The sequence below is a fragment of the Platalea leucorodia genome (genome assembly GCF_965183815.1).
Source record: "Platalea leucorodia genome assembly, chromosome: 4".
NCBI lineage: Eukaryota > Metazoa > Chordata > Aves > Pelecaniformes > Threskiornithidae > Platalea > Platalea leucorodia.
Window position 1 is genome coordinate 34040709 of NC_138826.1, and position 17357 is coordinate 34058065.

Genomic DNA, 17357 nt, shown 5'->3' on the forward strand with positions numbered 1-17357 from the left:
CATACTTGACCATAAACACTAACTCGTACTGCAGAGATTCAAGCCTGCAGCTGAAAAAAAAAAAGGTGCAGTATCTACAAATGGAAGTATGGAATCTACCTGGAAAACAGAATTTACCATAGAAAAAGTAATAAGCATTACCTTTAATAAACAGCTTATACACACCGATGACTATTTGTGAAATTTGGTACTGTTTCCTCGTGTTGCATTGCATTGTTTATTCACATCTCACAACCAACCCTTGTTTGCTCTCACATTTCTTTGGGGAGGAATACTCTGAAGCTTTCTGGCCAATTTGTTTTGATGGCCAGATATAATCTTTCTTTCTGACTAGAGAAATACCAGCTTATGTATGGGTGCTGAGTACCAACTCCTAATTCTGCCTTGAAAGGTTGTTACCACACAGACAGCCAGTGAAAGGCAGGCAGGGAGGTAGAGCCCTGCAGTAAAGTACCATGATGAATCTCAACAAATGCAGTCAAATGTGGTTTGAGATCATGTGAGATCATGGTGAGGCCGCAACAGGAAATAAAGGATGAGCTCTTGCTTTTGGAAAGTTTTTGCTTGAAAAAGCAATTCAGAGGGTACAGATCAGACTGTTAACCTGGCTCACTCACACGAGACAGTGTAGTTAAGTGTTGCTGCTCTTTTCATTCTCTTAATTCTTTGTATTTAAAAGGGATAAAATTGAATAGATAGTTTTTCTACTTCCACATTGACTGATTAATATGGAGGTCAGGCATCGCATCTCTTCTGTTAAGGTTCTCTCTTTGTGCCTCACTCATTTGCTGACATGACTTCAAATTAGACTCTGAAAACTGCACCTGCAAGCCCTATGGTTTTTAAAAAGTAGTCTGGAGATATGTGAGCTGTAGCAAGGGCAGGCTCTGCTCGCTCTCAAGAAAGCCAGGAAGTGAACTGTATGGTTTGCTACTGAATAATTAGAACAAAACCCCATGCATCAAAGGAAACTCCATTTTGGGGAGATGAACTGCTTCCAGTTGTACCTTGTTTAATCAATGAAATTGTTTATCGTTTTCTAACCCGGCTTCTTCCACAGTGGTCACACATTCATATATGTGACCTTTCCTCCTAACTTAGTAGAACATACATACACAAACCAAATTTTCCATAGGTACTTAATTAATCTCTACATTGGGTGAATAACTGGGTGTAGACTATCTGATGCTGACTGAAGTAACAGCATATTGATTTCTGTCTAGCTGATTTGTGATGACCTGTGATGGTGGGTGAATATAACTTCAGTGTGTAAAGCCAAAACAAGGTCTGTGAATTAAACCACCACTTAAAACAGGACTTGAGTGAAGCGCAGACTTCACCCTGATCTTCTTAACAGGGTGAATTTCATCTTCAGTGCATTAAATGACAGGTAAAAATTGGCAGAAATGATAGAACTTTTTTTTAAATTTTAATCTGTTATGTTTCACTTGTTATCCCCAGTGTATTCCCAAAGTATATCAATTGTTCAGGTGTTGTGATCCATTAGGGCAACTGACTTTATTATTAAGTTTTATTATTTGGTAATACCTAGTAGAAAATAATTGTTGACTTGATTGGTACCTGCTTTTTCAGAAATATTCAAATATTATCCAATATAGTTACAAAGAATTTTGTAGGAAAAACAAAGACAAATGTGAAAAGACCACTTCTTACCTCCGTCACAGCTTGAATTGATGCACCGTGCTTCAGAAGAAGTTCCATTACTTTTATTCTGTTCTTCTTGCAGGCAATGTGAAGAGGTGTGAAACCATTCTGTAAATGAGAAAGAACATACTTTTTGAGACTGCATATCTCATTAAAAAGTAGATGGTATGGAACTCACATAAGACATTCCTCTGTTATAACAAAACACCTTCCACATTTGTTTTGGCTTCGCTAAATTGTTCATGTAAAAGAGAGAAAAAACTTCTAAAAAGAAAAAAGACATATTTCATATAGCCAGTTTTAATTATGAAATATATAGCCCACTCAAATAATTTATTTTTAAAAATGATCAGTTCATCTAAAACTATCAAAAACTTCATTTTTGCTTAAGCATATTCACTGTTAACTGGGTGGGTTTTTTGGAGTTTTTTGAGGGAGTGGGGGTGTTGTTTGTTTTTCTTTTGACTTTTCAGAACTGCTGGTAAAAAAAGCACTTTACCTTTACAAGCTCTGGTATTTGGATCTTCTTCTAAACTTGTCTTACTACTATTTTTTCTTTATTGATTACCTGCCAGTTTACTGTAATTACAATTATTTTGCCTCCTCCTTTAAAAAAATTCTGTGTGCAGCAGAGTGAACATTTAGAACTACCATCTTATTTAGTGTGAGATGATACAACAGAAAACAAGTAAAACAGGAAAATAAGCTGTCCAGAGCATCCACGACTGGTACAATAACATTAGTGCACTGAATGCTAATGCCGCTCCCTATATTCATCACAAAAGCCTTTGCAGAACAATTCTGAAAACAGCTGACAGAAGTGGTTCCTCCCTCAGATCTGATCAAAATTAGCTTTTTTACCTGCTATATAGTAAAGAATATCATATGCTTTTGTAACATGAGGTCCGTGCAATTTTCTGTTCCAGTTAAGTGTGAGCAGTTCTCAACTCTCTCCTTAGCAGTGGACAACGTCCAGGGTAAGCTCAGATGTGTTTCAGGAAAGAGTGAGCTCGAGCTCCAGATACTGCACTCAGGCTCCTTCTACTTAATCATCCTGAGTGGGCATCATGACAGAAATAAAAGGAAACACTAAAAGGTTTAGGGGAAAAGGAAATTTGTGGCTAGGTTACCAAATCAATGAGAGACCACTGCCAGCAACTCTGACAAGCTAAACCTGATGATGATTTGTTTATTTCAGAAGGCAAAAATAAATATTACAGGCCTACAAGCCTCCCCACTTGTTGGTTACAGTGAAAAAACCCGATATATCATAATAGCTTGACCAAAGACACCTGAAGACAGGTTGATCTGACACAAAAACCAGAGGGACTGAGAGAAGGAAATCTATGGAGCCTGTGCTATTTTCAAGAGTCAATTCCACCTGGCTTGTGAGGGTTTCAGGAGCTCACATAATATTTCAGGAACTGAATGAGTAGCATCAGGCTGTGAAACCAACAGTCAACGCAATTAACATCAGAACGTAAATTTGTTTGGAACAGTTATTGAAGAACAAATCAAAAAGACATTTTAAAAACAACAGATTGCAAGTATAATTTTGAACAAAATGCATTAACACATTCAATTTGTATGCAGTATAATTACACTAACAGATTTTGCTGCTGAAGTTGTTTTCAAAGTAGAAAGACATATGACTCCATTGACATAATTATAAAATACCACAAATATTCGTTATGTAACTCATTCCTACTTTTTACTGTTTCACATCTTTGAGAGCTAATAAAAATTCTCTCAGTTTTAAGCATTGTTGATTACTGTCTCTTTACAAACATTTAGAAAATGAGAATTCTCTCCATACCAAAAACTACAGCAGTTACGTCTGCAGCTGCTTCATCTATTCAGAATCATAACAAGCTACCAGGAGGCAAAAGTGCTCCAGTTACTCTAGAAATTCATAAATCACTGTTGACCATCTGTAAGCAAAGGTCTACTCTGATTTCGTGATATATTGTTAACACATTGAACCTTGAGCATCCTCTCTTGGACTGCAGCAATACAACATATCTTCACTGTCAACCATCAGCAGGCAGAAAATAACTCTCAAATAAGTCTCACTGCAACTTTGGAAGAATGTTTAGCTGTGAATAGTAACCCGCTGTGTACTCACCAGTGCTTTGGCATTAGGATTAGCTTTCTTGTCCAAGAGAACCTTGGCAACTTTGTAGTGGCCACAGTGGGCGGCAACATGCAGCGCAGTCAGATAGTCATTAGTGACGTCGTCTACAGGCACGTTGTGCTGAATCAGAAGCTGAACACAGTTTAGATGATCTCCTTGTGTTGCCATATGCAACGGAGACAAACCATTCTGCAAACGAGAAGACCCAACACTGATGCGTTATAGGGTGCTCAGAGAAATGAAACTCCTCCACGTTGTTCTTAGGGCATTTGTTGTATGAAGAATTTTACAAGCCTAGAGAGCACCTAAATTAAACTTAACATGTTCAGTCTAACAATGAGGGTTCTTACTCCAGCAAAAGCCACGTGGAATTTGGAACTTGTTTGGTTAGAGTTTATAGGCAGCTCTACCTTAAAAAAAGTCATACCATACCAGCAATGTTCTAAACGTAGCATTTTTCAGCGAGCATAGCTCAGATAAGTTGCTTGAGTTAAATGAGTTATGTGAAGAACAGCACTTTGTGGCTTTTAATACTCTAGGTAGGAAATCTGCTGTTTTTAAAAGCTGCATTAAACTCACCGCTCTAATGTAGCCTGCATATACCAGGCATGAGAGAGCAGGTCAGAGCATCACTCAGTAATCGCTACAACCTTCCCTCACCCCTCCACTAGTGTTTTCCTGAATTTGGGTTGTACGCACACCTTACTCCACATTACACACCTGCGGAGACCATTCTTCCCAGTCAACATTGGTACAAGAGCAAAAGTTTCAAGTGCAACTGGGCTAAAAAAATCTGAATGAGGCCACCATGTGACCTACCAGTGGCAGTGGTAAAGCTCTGTTTCATCAGGGAAACACCTGAGAGAGATTCATGTGTAGGAACAAAACCTGTACCAAGAGTTGTTCCTTGCGCTGCTTACAATAGTTAATCAACAAGCTGCTGACATATGTTACACTTCCAGAGTAAAAACACAAGAGAAATAATTCTCAGAACTTTAAAGGACTGACCCTATTTCACGACAAAAGATTAAAAAATGTGCCAGAATGAAAGAGGTCTTGTTAGCAGAGGTACATGAGCTCCTCAGATAAACATCAACACATTCTTCCATTTGTTTGTTTGTTTTGTTTTTTTTTTTTTTTTCTTAGCCCTTATAATGACAAAATTAGATTCAAGTGCAGGAGCTATTCTGGTAACACATAATAGTATATAATCTATAAATGACTGACAGTACGCTGTGTTTGCCGTCACAAAGAAACTGAAGCTTTTGCTCACAGATGTAGTGCCCTCATGTGACGGCTGTTAGCAAAGGCAAAGCAGCAACGTAAAACCAGCTGAGATCTCAGGCTTTCTGAAACAGGTGATTTCTTTCTTCTCCCTTCCCATGGCCATATCGTAACAGTAATGACAAACATTCAAAATAAAGGTGGAAATACACAGTTAAATAATTTTTAAAAGTGACATGGAAGAAGGATGGTGAAAGTTAAGCAGGCTAATACTGTCAGAATTTGAAAGCAGTTTACATTCAGTGCTGAGAAGCAGACATTCTTGGACACAGTTATATCTTTCAAGTAAGATTATCTCATGGGCATCTCACTTGTGATTTATGTTGGCTTGGATAAGCCTATCTCCCATTCCCAAAGGCGACTACAGCAATTATCTGCATGGAAGCTTGATACTAGCAATGCATTTAAAATATTTTCACTGCCTTCTAGGGTAGTTAAACAGTAGAATAAAAAAAAGATTAATTTTCCTCAGTCATCAAGCCCTCCTGAAAACAGTTTATAACTGATGATGCTTTTTAGGTGATAGTAAAAAGTCATGAAACTTCATACACTGTTCTGTTCCATTTTTATCAGAAAGATCCTTCAGATGAAAAGTGTCATTCTTAACAATAACAGCCAATAAACCACACTTATTTATGGAGTAAGAAATTGAGAAGATGACATGGGACTCCCTCATAGGAGAGACTTGTACGAAAGAGCCTGACATTGATGGAAAAGAAGGGAAGAAGCAGAGCCGCCACACATCAGTTTGGGAAAATCAGCAAGATGCTTGAAAAAAAACTGTCATGGAGAAGAAAAGTGCAACAACTAGCCAGACTTTACACAAAAGAGCAAGAGACAAGGCTGGATGCTAAAGAAGTTGACGAAGACAAAATATCATTGGAATATTGTCTTTTGTTATGACCTAAACCAGGCTTGCTCTTAATTCTGTTGCAGTAGAAGGTACTCTGCAATCTTACACAAGTCACTTAATATTTCAATGCCTTTGTCTTCCCACTTTTAACATAAAAATATTACATATAACAATGTTCTCCTGACCTGTATCCATGTTGTAAGAGACAATGCACCAATGACTGTAAGAAGGGATTTGGGAGCCACTGTTACATTACTGTTTTTATGAAGATTGCCAAGAAAACATTAAAAGGTGAAGAAGTTCAACATTAATCAAAGATGTTGACAGTCACATGATACCTTAAGAAAAAAAAAAATCAGAAGATGATCACAGAGATGAAATAGAGTATCAAATGCCTGACTGGGCAAACATAAAATTATCAGTGATGCATAGCTTATTTTGTAGCTGTGCCAAAGGACTTTAATTAGGGAAAGTGTCATTAATTGGGGGGGGGGGGGGGGGGGGGGGAGAACAAACAAGCCTAGAAAAACAGTAGTTAAAAAAAGATGGACATTCGTACACAGAGATGTCATTTCTCACACAGAAAATCATTGGCATACTCAGGACTAGAATTCGTGTTTCCCTTTGTTTGTAGAAAACCCCAGATAATCCACTAGGTCACTGTCTCCCCTGAAAATAAATCTAAGGTTATTCCAGTATGAAAAAGGGCCAGCACAATACTAAACAATCTCTAGCAGGAAATAGCTATCAAACTCCAATTCAGTTGTTCTTCTGAAAGAGTTTTATATAACATGAGAAAACTTTGTGAAGTTCAAATTCTTTCAAAGATGTGCCCTATTTCCAATAATATATGACTTAATTTGAAGAGAATGGAGCCACTTATTTTTGCAGAGGACAGTACCGTCTAGTTTAGTGCCAAATGAATGGATTCATTAATGTCATTCAGAGGTACCGCTACTTCTTAGCTTACCTTCTGAAAACAACAGAATTAACACATCAGAGGGAAACTCAGGAAGCTCTGCACTTTCTTCTGTTCACTTTTTAACCTGTAACATAGTTTTCTCTCTTTCACAGCGGAGCTCCCATTTTGCTGGAGGTGTTTATGTAAGCCTCTGCAGGTCAACATCCAACGTGTGCCTTTAAGCCTTGGGCTATTTCAAACCCACTGTCCCATGTTCTCATCTGCCTGATTTTGGCTAGTGAACTCAGCCAGGCTGTAAGAGTCTCCTCAGGAAGAGGAACAAATTCAAAATCCACAGGCCTTGAACAGCACGTTAAGCTTAGGGATAACACCTGACAGTACAAAATACACGCAGCAAAGAAATGTAGTTCTTCAGGAGTGGTTCTTATTTAGGATGGTGGAAACGAAAGCAATGAGGTTTACATTTTTTTCTTTAAGTAATTAATTGAGCTACCAGAGAGTATGGAAGAGCCTTACTCCCTGGAGTATAAGCCCTAGGCTCTGAGAATGGCGGTGTGGAGATCTGCCCCAGGGGGTCTCCTGAACAGCCCCTTGCTGTCTCCCCCTGCTCGTGAAGTTTGCAAGTCAGGGCTGTGGGAGTCCATGGAAACTCCACGTGCAAAGGATGGGTGGATCCTGTCTGTCAGATTACCCATGATAGCACTTGCCAGTGACTCACTGAGCAGAGGAAAGCTGGTGCCAACCTCCCCAAACAAATGCTAAATATATTCCAGTAAGGGGAAAAAAAAGAAAGAAAGAAGAGGGAGGAGAAAAGCAGAATATAGAAGGGTGCTGAGACAGAATAGGACAGGATGACAGAAGAGAGAAAAGAAATAACAGAAGGAAACAAGAAATGTTGTTGGAAATATATTGCTTACAGACTGAGAGAAAAAATGTAGTGGAAGGTTATCTTGGGAAAGAACCTCAACAAACTGCACAACCCAAATGTCAATCCTGAATGGGAAAGTCATGGATTATAGTGGTGCTACAAAGGAGGCTGCTGCACTGAGATTTAAAATCGGCCACAACGGCACAGCAGAGACCACCACCAGAAGAGTTCTGGCAAGTGTGTGCTTTAATGCCAGCCCTCGGGTCTAAAGCAATCTGCACACCCTGGCGCAGGTGATTTGAAATTCCCATGAATAATTTTGCATGATAAACTGTAGAGAGAGAGAAAGTGGAGAAACTGGTAATCAGGCTAAGTCCTAAGGAAATATGAGCTGTCTCTGCAAAGAGACACTGCTCTATTTTTATCTCTTATCTCTACTCTAGCCTTAGGGTAATTTGGTGCAAGCTGAAGATATATTGTAATCAGCATGTTTTTATTCCAGGACAAATACAGATATTTTCAACTACTGAAATTCTGAGGGATAAGGTTACCATACATGGCTGGCACAGAAACCTTTTCTTGTGTATCTCGATTTAACACATTTTACATATGCAGACATGCGCTACATACGGCATTCACTTTGGAGATCTCCCACACAGTTACTTTAAATAGCTATGATATAGGAAAGTTATTGTCAAACCCTTAAACATATGAGACATGCAGAATTACATAAGAAAAAAAAAAAGTACAAGGATTATCCCAGCAGAAAATAGTACCAGTTACCTTGGTTTTAGAAAGAATAGGGGCACCACGATCCAGCAGCATTTCTACAACTTGTTCATGGCCACTTCTTGCTCCACAGTGGAGGGGGGTCAACCCATCCTGTGGGACACAAGCATTATAACCAATTAGTTTCAGACACAGTAAAATCTTGTGCGCTTTTATAAAGACCTACCATGTCCTAAGAAACTAATTAATTCCTGCAGGATACTGCTGTTATGCAACTGAACAACTGAACCTGTTTATTAAAATGGACAGAGTACATTTTGGCTCTGATTTTCTAGACATGTAAATAGTCATATCAAATTGGTGCTCTTGCAGTGGGCTACTTCCATGCCCTCACTGTACATGCGGTAAAGTGCACATACAAGAAAAAGATGAGATTACACATCAGGTACTTTTTGCCTGCATGCCTTTGAGAAAACTAGGTCTTTCATTGTCAGTATGCATCAAAGTCAATGGATAGTCCTTCTGTCTGAGAGAAAAAAAAATAAAAATCTTTCCTACTTAGGAAGGACTTTTTTTATTATGCTGATTTTGACAGGTGTATAGCAGATGAGAAAACCATCTTAATCCCAGGTGATAAAAGTACGTTGGATTAACTTCTGTCTCTTGTTGTGTAGACAATACTTATGTGACTTCCAGCTGAATGACTGGTCTAGAGTCAAGGCATACTGTCAATTCCTCTTTCAGAATAGTTTGCTTAATAACAGTTATCGTCATATTAGTAACACATTCCCTAAACAAGAGAAAGACTCTTTTTGACATTAACAGATTTATTCCAAACTGATTTGATTATTCTTTGACCTTTACCCTGTTTACAATGCTCAAGTAACCTGCTGTACATGCGTGCTATGATGAAAGATAGCACATGTGCCTTGAGTAACTGTGAATAAAGTCACATGGAGTTTTTCAATCCCGTATGACATAGTGCTTGTTACAATTAGTAACGTTATAGTTTCAAGAAAAATAAGGAAGAAAAATTAATGTTTTCAGAATTAGTAAGAGCAAACATTTGATTTCTTACAAGCAAAACAGATATGCAGGAGATACTGTCACACAGAAACATTTTCACTAAATATGTTAGAAGAGGAGGCTTTATAAGAAAGGTTGAAACTCATAAAGAAGAAAGATAAATATTTATTAGTTTTCCAAATCCAAGTCATAAAGGAAGGGGCCTTTTCCCAGTGTCTTCCGGCACTCTTACATACACAAATGTTGTATTGTCTAGAATATGTATGTCACACCATTTTTATAAAAAGGATTATCTAAAATTCCTGCTCACACATCCTGTGCTTACTGATTCATGCACATGCACTCCCTCTCTGTCTGTCTCTGTATGGTAGCAAGTACTATTAAGATAGCTCCCTAGACATATTTTCCATGCATAATTACAATATTCTTTCTTGATAATTCCTAAACCATTACACTCTATGAGAATATCAGCTTAAGGCTTGCAAAGTGTAGCGGGCAGCCGGGGAGAGGGAGATAGCGATTCAGAGCCTTACGCTCTTCTGCTTCTACTTTCTTGCCCTCTCCTAATAAGCCTGTGAAAGAGAGCAGATAGAAATTGTTGTGAAATTTTTCTGCTAGTCTCATTTTCTTGTGAAATTTTTCTGCTAGTCTCATTTAAAACTTGTATGGTTATCATTGTGCATGTTCTTCCACTTAAAGTAAGGCATATGTTTATGATGTAAATAAAGAAAAGACTTTGGTTCAGACTTAACTTGATCAGGACTCAGGGAATGATTTGTTCTTGCAAGATGAACACAGTCTGGCCCTAAGAACAGTTAAGAACACTTACTGGCATCTCTGGAGCTGATGCTATTGTCATTTCTGCTTCTTTCTATTATTTCAGCCCATGCAGTACAGGGAAGGGCATCTTGTTAAAACAATACTACACAAAATAAAGATGTAGTGCTCAAAATATGTAAGTAAAGACAAAGAGAAAATATATCAAAACCCATGAGGTACATTTATCAGCTGAGTTGCAAATGTTTTACTGTACCTTCACAAGTGTTTAAAAACGTAATGCCTATTTCCCATACCAGTAGTTTCCACAGGCAAGGGCATACCAAGTACTGAGCAGAATGCAAACAACTAACATAAAAATATCACCCCCACAAAAAAATGTACAGCAAATAAAAACCAGCAAGGCTAGGTAACTAGAGGCCTGTAGGCAGGAGCTGAAGATCACGTACATTAGATTGTTCATTCTTTTTACTTCCTATAATTATCATATTCTCCAAGCCCGTCAAAGAAAGATACTCAAGGAGACCAGGGACAAAACTGTAAGTTAGGGAACATTTTCCAGATTTTATGCCCCCCAACTCATTTTACAATGTACCATGGGTAGTACATACAAAGGTCACAGAGAGTGAGATACATTTGATCAACTTCAAGCGCTAGACTAGACCCTTAAAAACTACTTCAGTGCTCCCCAGTGCACAGTGTCCCAACCCTCTGGGCCTGCCCAGCTTGTGCCTACGGCTGAAAAGGTTCCTGTGGCACAGGAGGTGGCAGGCACTCATGCTTGGCCAGCTAGAGCTCATTCTAGACCACACAGCAGTCACCACCACCAGATGCATCACATGGCATGACACAACATTGCAATGTAATGTAGGTGCTTGTTGGGACAGCTGATCTGTAGCTATTAAGATGATGTCAGGACTCCCACTGTAAAGAGCAAATACACTTGAAGACAGCTCATTTAGCTGCAGAGATCTTTTTTTGTATTCTGAAAAGACAATGTCTATTCACCTGGCTTGGTTAATTGCTATATGGCACTAAAAGTCATAAAGAAATGTGCGGAGGCAATGTGAAACACAGATCACAAAGATCTTGGTTAAAAAAAGAGAATCTGAGATTAAAAGAGACTGCTCTGAACTCAGCAAGACTTCACTGATTTTGTCAGGAGATTTTCTAGTTGCTTATTTACTTTCATATAGACTATACTTTGTGAAGCATAAAATATATTACATGTATTAGGAAGCAAACTTGCCTTAATATGATAGTCTGCAATGGCTCAGAAAAACCATTACAAATGATTATGACAATAATCTGCAGATTAAGGACTCTCTAAGCATGTGCTGACATGATAAATCATATCATCTGTATTATCTATCCCTCCAGAGAGCCTGAGAGCAGCTCCAGCAAAGCCAGGAGGACAATAGAAGGAGTACTGCTTAGGCACAATCTTCCCATAAGCATTGCACTCCCGTCTCCGAGGCTGCTACTCTTTCTTTAGCTTTTATTTCAAACACACACACACAAATAAATGAGATCTAAGCACTCTTTCTGGTCCCTCTTGAGACTCAGATACCTGTGTAGCTCCCTCATCTTGTTACACTGGGGTCACAACTGGCTTCAGGTTAGCAGATGACACTGCAGGCAGTTGAGCCTCCTTGCTGCAGCGTGTTTCCCTGCCACCGCATGTGACTAAGAGACCCCTGAGCAGCATGGGTAAGCATGAACCAGCCTTCCCATGCTCCCCAGCTACCCCTGCCCTGTTAATGCCCACCCAGGATTTCCCTCGCACAAAGGGATCCTCTGGGCTGTACCCCAAATCCATGGCAGCCTCAGTACCACAACTCTCACATCAGTGAGCAGCAGCTTCTAACCCAGTCTATGAGTGATGAAATTAAGAACACCACCCAGTAAAAACTTTACTGTGATGCAAGTATCCAGCAAGAGCTTGTCAGACTGAGCCAGAGCCTGTCCACGGCCTTGGCCGGAGTGTGCCAGGCACTCCACTCCCCTGAGCTGGAGGTAGAAGGCATGCTTCTCCCAGGGGAGCAATTACTGCTCCCTCCAGGGTTTATCATCCCCATCGCTGCTTAGTGAGTATCCTTGCATGTGCTTCAGCCTAGCAGGGCTCTGTATCTCATGGTCCCTCCATGCTCTAAGTCTCCTCAATTCTTCACTTCATTGGCACTATTACAAACTGCCCCTTCCATACAACAGGGCAAGAAATGAGGTTTGCTCTTCCTACACGTGCAAAATGCACTTATAGTGCCAAGTCAGTGTTATTCTTGTAGCTGTTTTATATCTTACTACATGTGGCTTTTCTGGAGCAGCTTATGTATGATCTGATGCATCTTAAAAGAGCATATCCCACATGTTTTCATGCAGATAAGAGTGCTGGCCTGTTATTTAGCCGCAAAATCAGTAGAATTAAGATTATAAACACTTATTGTTAATCCAGGCTAAAACATGCTTTCTGCCTGCTTCAGACACAAATTCACTTTGGCATATACAGTATTAGACAGCCAAAGCAAATCAAGATAATTTAATCAGCCTCTCTAATTAAACTTTGTTTTTTAAAGTCTTTTCTGGAAGACAGAGGAAAAATAATTAGGGCAACATTCAGTAAACATGTTACATGAGGCATTAATAGGTCTTTGCTTAGAATGTTAGTTAAAAACCTGAATGATAAAAAGCTGCCCTGGATGGACAAAAGCAGCACATAGTTCTTGAGGAGTACCCTTAAGAATTCAGTACAAAGCCCCAAGTACCAGCTGCTAGACATCTCACACAAAAAAAGGACAAAGAGAAGATAAACAGCTGGTTAAAATAAACAATGCAACATAAGCATGAACTAAAAGGAAAAAAAAAAAAAAAGGCTGAGCCTCAAAATAGTTGTAAGATCATTTTTGGAAATAACCTCATATGCTCACATTACCTGAACTAGCTACAGTTTGCAGGTGTGCAACAATATTTATGGTGCTCATCAAATCCTAGTCCTAATCAATATAGAGAAATTGGGACCCCATGGATGACTTTTACAATAATTTAAACAGGATAAGGATTTAGCCCTTCACGTTAACCTTTTGTGCAGTACTTCAGCACTGCAGTTTCCATGACCATCTGCCAGCAGCAAACACAAATGCTCATGGAAATGACTAAGGAAAAGAAATCATTACCGCAACTTAATGCTCAGGAAAGGCTTTATGTGAATTTATCTATAAAATGAGTATGTTTGTGAAAAATAAAAATAGACATTACATGGAGCATATTTCCAGTACCCCATACAGAGAGCGGATTGCAGGAATAGATCACAAAAGGACAGCTGAATAGCTAAATCTGTCCCATCTGAGAGTCAAAGTAGCAAATCCCAGCCCTGTCAGTGTTTGGTCAACAACACAAAACAGTATCTCCTGCATACTCATTTAAAGGTGAATTACAGACGTGATAAAGGAGAAACAAAGGCCTAGGAATTTCTGCCTCTGAGCAAAAGGAACAAGCAATTTTCAAGAATTTTTGTCCTTTCATATGGGTACAGAACCTTTGCCCTTCACCTTTAAGAAGGTATTTTGTGTTCCATAACCAACATTTGCATTAAATAATATCATGGTGTCCAAGATAAAAACTATTTTAATCAAAGAAAAAAAATTCCGCACATCTCTTATCCACAAAAATTCTGCTGATCTTTTTAAAACCTCTTAAAAAAACCCCAAACAAAACAACCCTAAAAAAGAGATGTCTTGCATTTATCAATCTGGTAATAGGAGCCTCACATATTTTTACATGCAAATCCCATCTGTTTACCAAGTTGTGTGTGCATTCAGCACCGCACCTGCCCCTTGCAGAACACTACAAGGCTGGGCTCTGACTGGGCATCCAGCTGATAGGCATGACTTGATAGATGTATCAGAAAAGACAGCCTTGGCTGCTCTTTGCCTTTCAATACATTCAGTAGTGGCGATGCTGTAGCAAAAGGATATGACCAAAGCTTTTGACATCCTGTATTTTCATAAGGCCATTCTATGCCTGGGACATTAAAAAAAGAATGGTGCTTAAAAAAATGAAATGGCTGCAAAGTTGACATACCTCAATTGTTCTGCCTTGGAAAACATCATTGCGTCAGGTAGGAATAACAAGAGATGTTTAGCAGGAACATATGTTATAACAGCTCACGGCAATTAATCTTTGCTATCGAATATGAGAACTAGGCAGACACTCCTGAAGCAATGTCCTTTTTCCATCTAGCACCATATTACTCTCAGCCTTCTATTGCTTCTCCTATTGATTTGTAAATCGTTCCTGATCTACTCCAGCAATGCCCTTCCCTTTTTTTGATCATGCAGCTGTCTGCTTGGTTCAGTGAATCTCCTCAGCAGAGGCACACACCGCCCAGACCACAGGCTGGTAAACCCTTGCCAGGATGAGTCAGTGCCGCCGGGAGCAAAACTTCCACTTAGTCACTAACTGCCAGAAAATGATGCCTCTGGTAATACCAGAGAAGTGCAACAATGAGTGGCACACGTACAGCACAAGCAGAAGTTATGCAAATCCTTTCTGATTTATGGAGAGGATGGGTGTTTGGGGAAACAGGCAGTCTCTGGGGGAAGCCAGAAAAAACAAACCACCACTATGTGAACCACACTCATCCATTGCCTTTTGCCTCACTGGGAAGCTCTCCCAGACTCAGGAGCTGTTAATGCTTCTGCCCTCTTCCTGGATCCTGTTTCCGTCCCAGCCTCTATTTTTAGTTACATAAATTATCCTAATGTCTGACCCTGGAGCCTGTGATACAGAAAATGAAACAGATCACAAATTTTCATAACTAAAAGAAAAGAACAAGCTGGACTCTGACTATTTAAAGTAGTGGTCCCCAACATTTTGGCTGCAGTGGGCCATATAAATGCTTGCAGAGAGGAAGCAAATAGTCTCTTGCCACATCCCTTTCTCCCTGCTTTGACCAAATGCACATCTGTCACGTCACCAAAATGTGGCCCTCCCCACTGCATGGTAGGCCCACCCCCCTCAGCCTGGCAGCCCCCATGTAGCATATAGGAGGCTACTATTTTAGTCCAGAAATTATATCCACTGTTCATGTTATCCATGAAAAGTCATCTCTTCCATATTCCCCAGTTAGAAAAAACAGAAATCATGAGTGACTTCTAAAGGTAAAATGGAAGAAGAACTAAAGAAAAACATGTGGAGAGAGTAAAGAGATGAGAAAATAAATTGACCCAGTTTCTGAATTTGCTACAGAAATAAAAAATACAACTGTGCCTCAACAAGCACGGCAGGAAATCTCAGGGACTGCTGAAACATTGGAAAACCAAACAGAAACCTGTGGGTACAGTAATAACTGCAGAAAAAAAGATTACTTGGTTATACCTTTGTTTTGTTTAGAATGATTCTGGTGGAAATTATACACAATAATTAAAAATTGCAGATGGATAGGTGAGATAAGATAATATTTCAAGAAAATGACAATTGTCAAAAAGTTACAGGCACAGCTCCTGAAGGTTGCTTCACGTGCACAGGAGCGTGTTGCAAAGACTGCCATGACAGCCCACAGCAGCACTAGTTCTAGGTTTACTTCCAAACATTTGAACTTTTTCCTTCTCTGTTTGCCACTCTGTAAGTAAATAAAATATCTCTGAGCTGGTTTGATTGGGTTTTAACCACAGCACTTAGATATAACCATATGCATTGAGCTTTTAAGTCACATCAACTTGAGTCAGGCGTCGACCTGATGGAAACTGTCACCACACCCAGCACATTTGCTGACACATCCAAGCCAGCAGCTAAGCACCCAGTCAGACAGAGGCCAAGGTGCATGAGACTCATCAGCAACATCGTGCTCTGTGACACTGCTCTGTGGATAATAAAAGGCAAACACATACTGCAGTTCAAAGTTACTCTTTTAGCATTCAAATTCTGAAATATCTGAATTGAATTCTTGTCTTTTAGTATTTTCCTGTATATCTGCCTCTACCCCCAAGCAGCTAGAAGTAGCTCCTAATTAAATGCTCTATGGAGAACATGGAAAATTGTTGGTTCTGAGCTTTGCCATACATGGTGTTTCACACACCACTTTCAGAGATGTAAATTGTTAGCATCCTACTGCAATCATTTTATAAAAAAGAAATGCAGTGCAGCTATAGTAGCCTGCCAGGAAGATGAATGATTTAAGCTGTATAGCAACTAACAGGTCAGAGACAAGAATTCCACACAATCACTCACAGCATTCACATTTAAGCTTACCCTTGTTTTGGCATCAATTTTAGCTCCTCGATCAAGTAGGAGTTTGACCATATTTGCATTTCCCCTCTTTGATGCAACATGTAGCGGCGTGATATCATTCTGTGGAAGAAAAAAACATGAAAGTAAATATCCATATATCTATCTTTCATGAACTCCATGATCAGTTTGCTCACAGAATGAATTATGCCCAATTTGCTAAAGCATAGCACAGTTTTGTTTCCCTGGGAGTATGAAGCAAAGGGAAGCTGTGTTTATCCACATATGTGGATTACTGGCCTGGTACCTCAACATATATATTATGAAGACAAACATTCAAGTTGTAGTTGGAGTTATAAGAAGATATGATTGTGTCTCAGTTCTCAGCTTTTGTATCAGCGTTAAATTTATGCAATTTTACTGACTAAACCCTGGCAATTAAATTCCGCTATGGTTGTTTCTGAGCATGTAATGATAAGGATTCATACCTCACAACTTCATTGGCCTTGTAGGAGCCATGGAAAATAAATAAAACCATTAAATCTGTAGGTCTAATTCAAAAGCAACAAGATGCCAATACTATTTATTTCCGAACATGATCAGCAAACTGAAAGTCTCGCAAGCACCTTTGGTTTCAGTTACACCATTAATTTCGTCTACCAAATCTGTTCCTCTAATCGACGTAATACTGTAGTTCAAGTGAGACTGTAAATGTGTATATATGCCTCCCTAAGCGGCGCCTGGCAGGCCAGCAGCACGCAGCGATGCTGCACATTGAGGACAGTTACATAACCAATGCGTGCGCGCACAAACACGCTTTTTTAACAAGATACAGCTAGGACGTTTCTTCATGCTCTGATGAATCCTTTATCTTGTG

The 17357-nt window shown here is 39.4% G+C and overlaps 1 protein-coding gene across 1 annotated transcript in view; it reads right to left on the reverse strand.

Moving 5' to 3' along the window:
* ANK3 (ankyrin 3) overlaps positions 1 to 17357 on the reverse strand; it is a gene marked incomplete at its 5' end in the record, with an annotated part of 212243 nt that overhangs the window by 110074 nt on the left and 84812 nt on the right. The window contains 4 exons of the mRNA XM_082309097.1: positions 1675 to 1773; positions 3791 to 3988; positions 8510 to 8608; positions 16505 to 16603. Of these exons, the coding sequence (XP_082165223.1) occupies positions 1675 to 1773; positions 3791 to 3988; positions 8510 to 8608; positions 16505 to 16603 (495 nt within the window). The remainder of the gene's footprint in view (positions 1 to 1674; positions 1774 to 3790; positions 3989 to 8509; positions 8609 to 16504; positions 16604 to 17357) is intronic.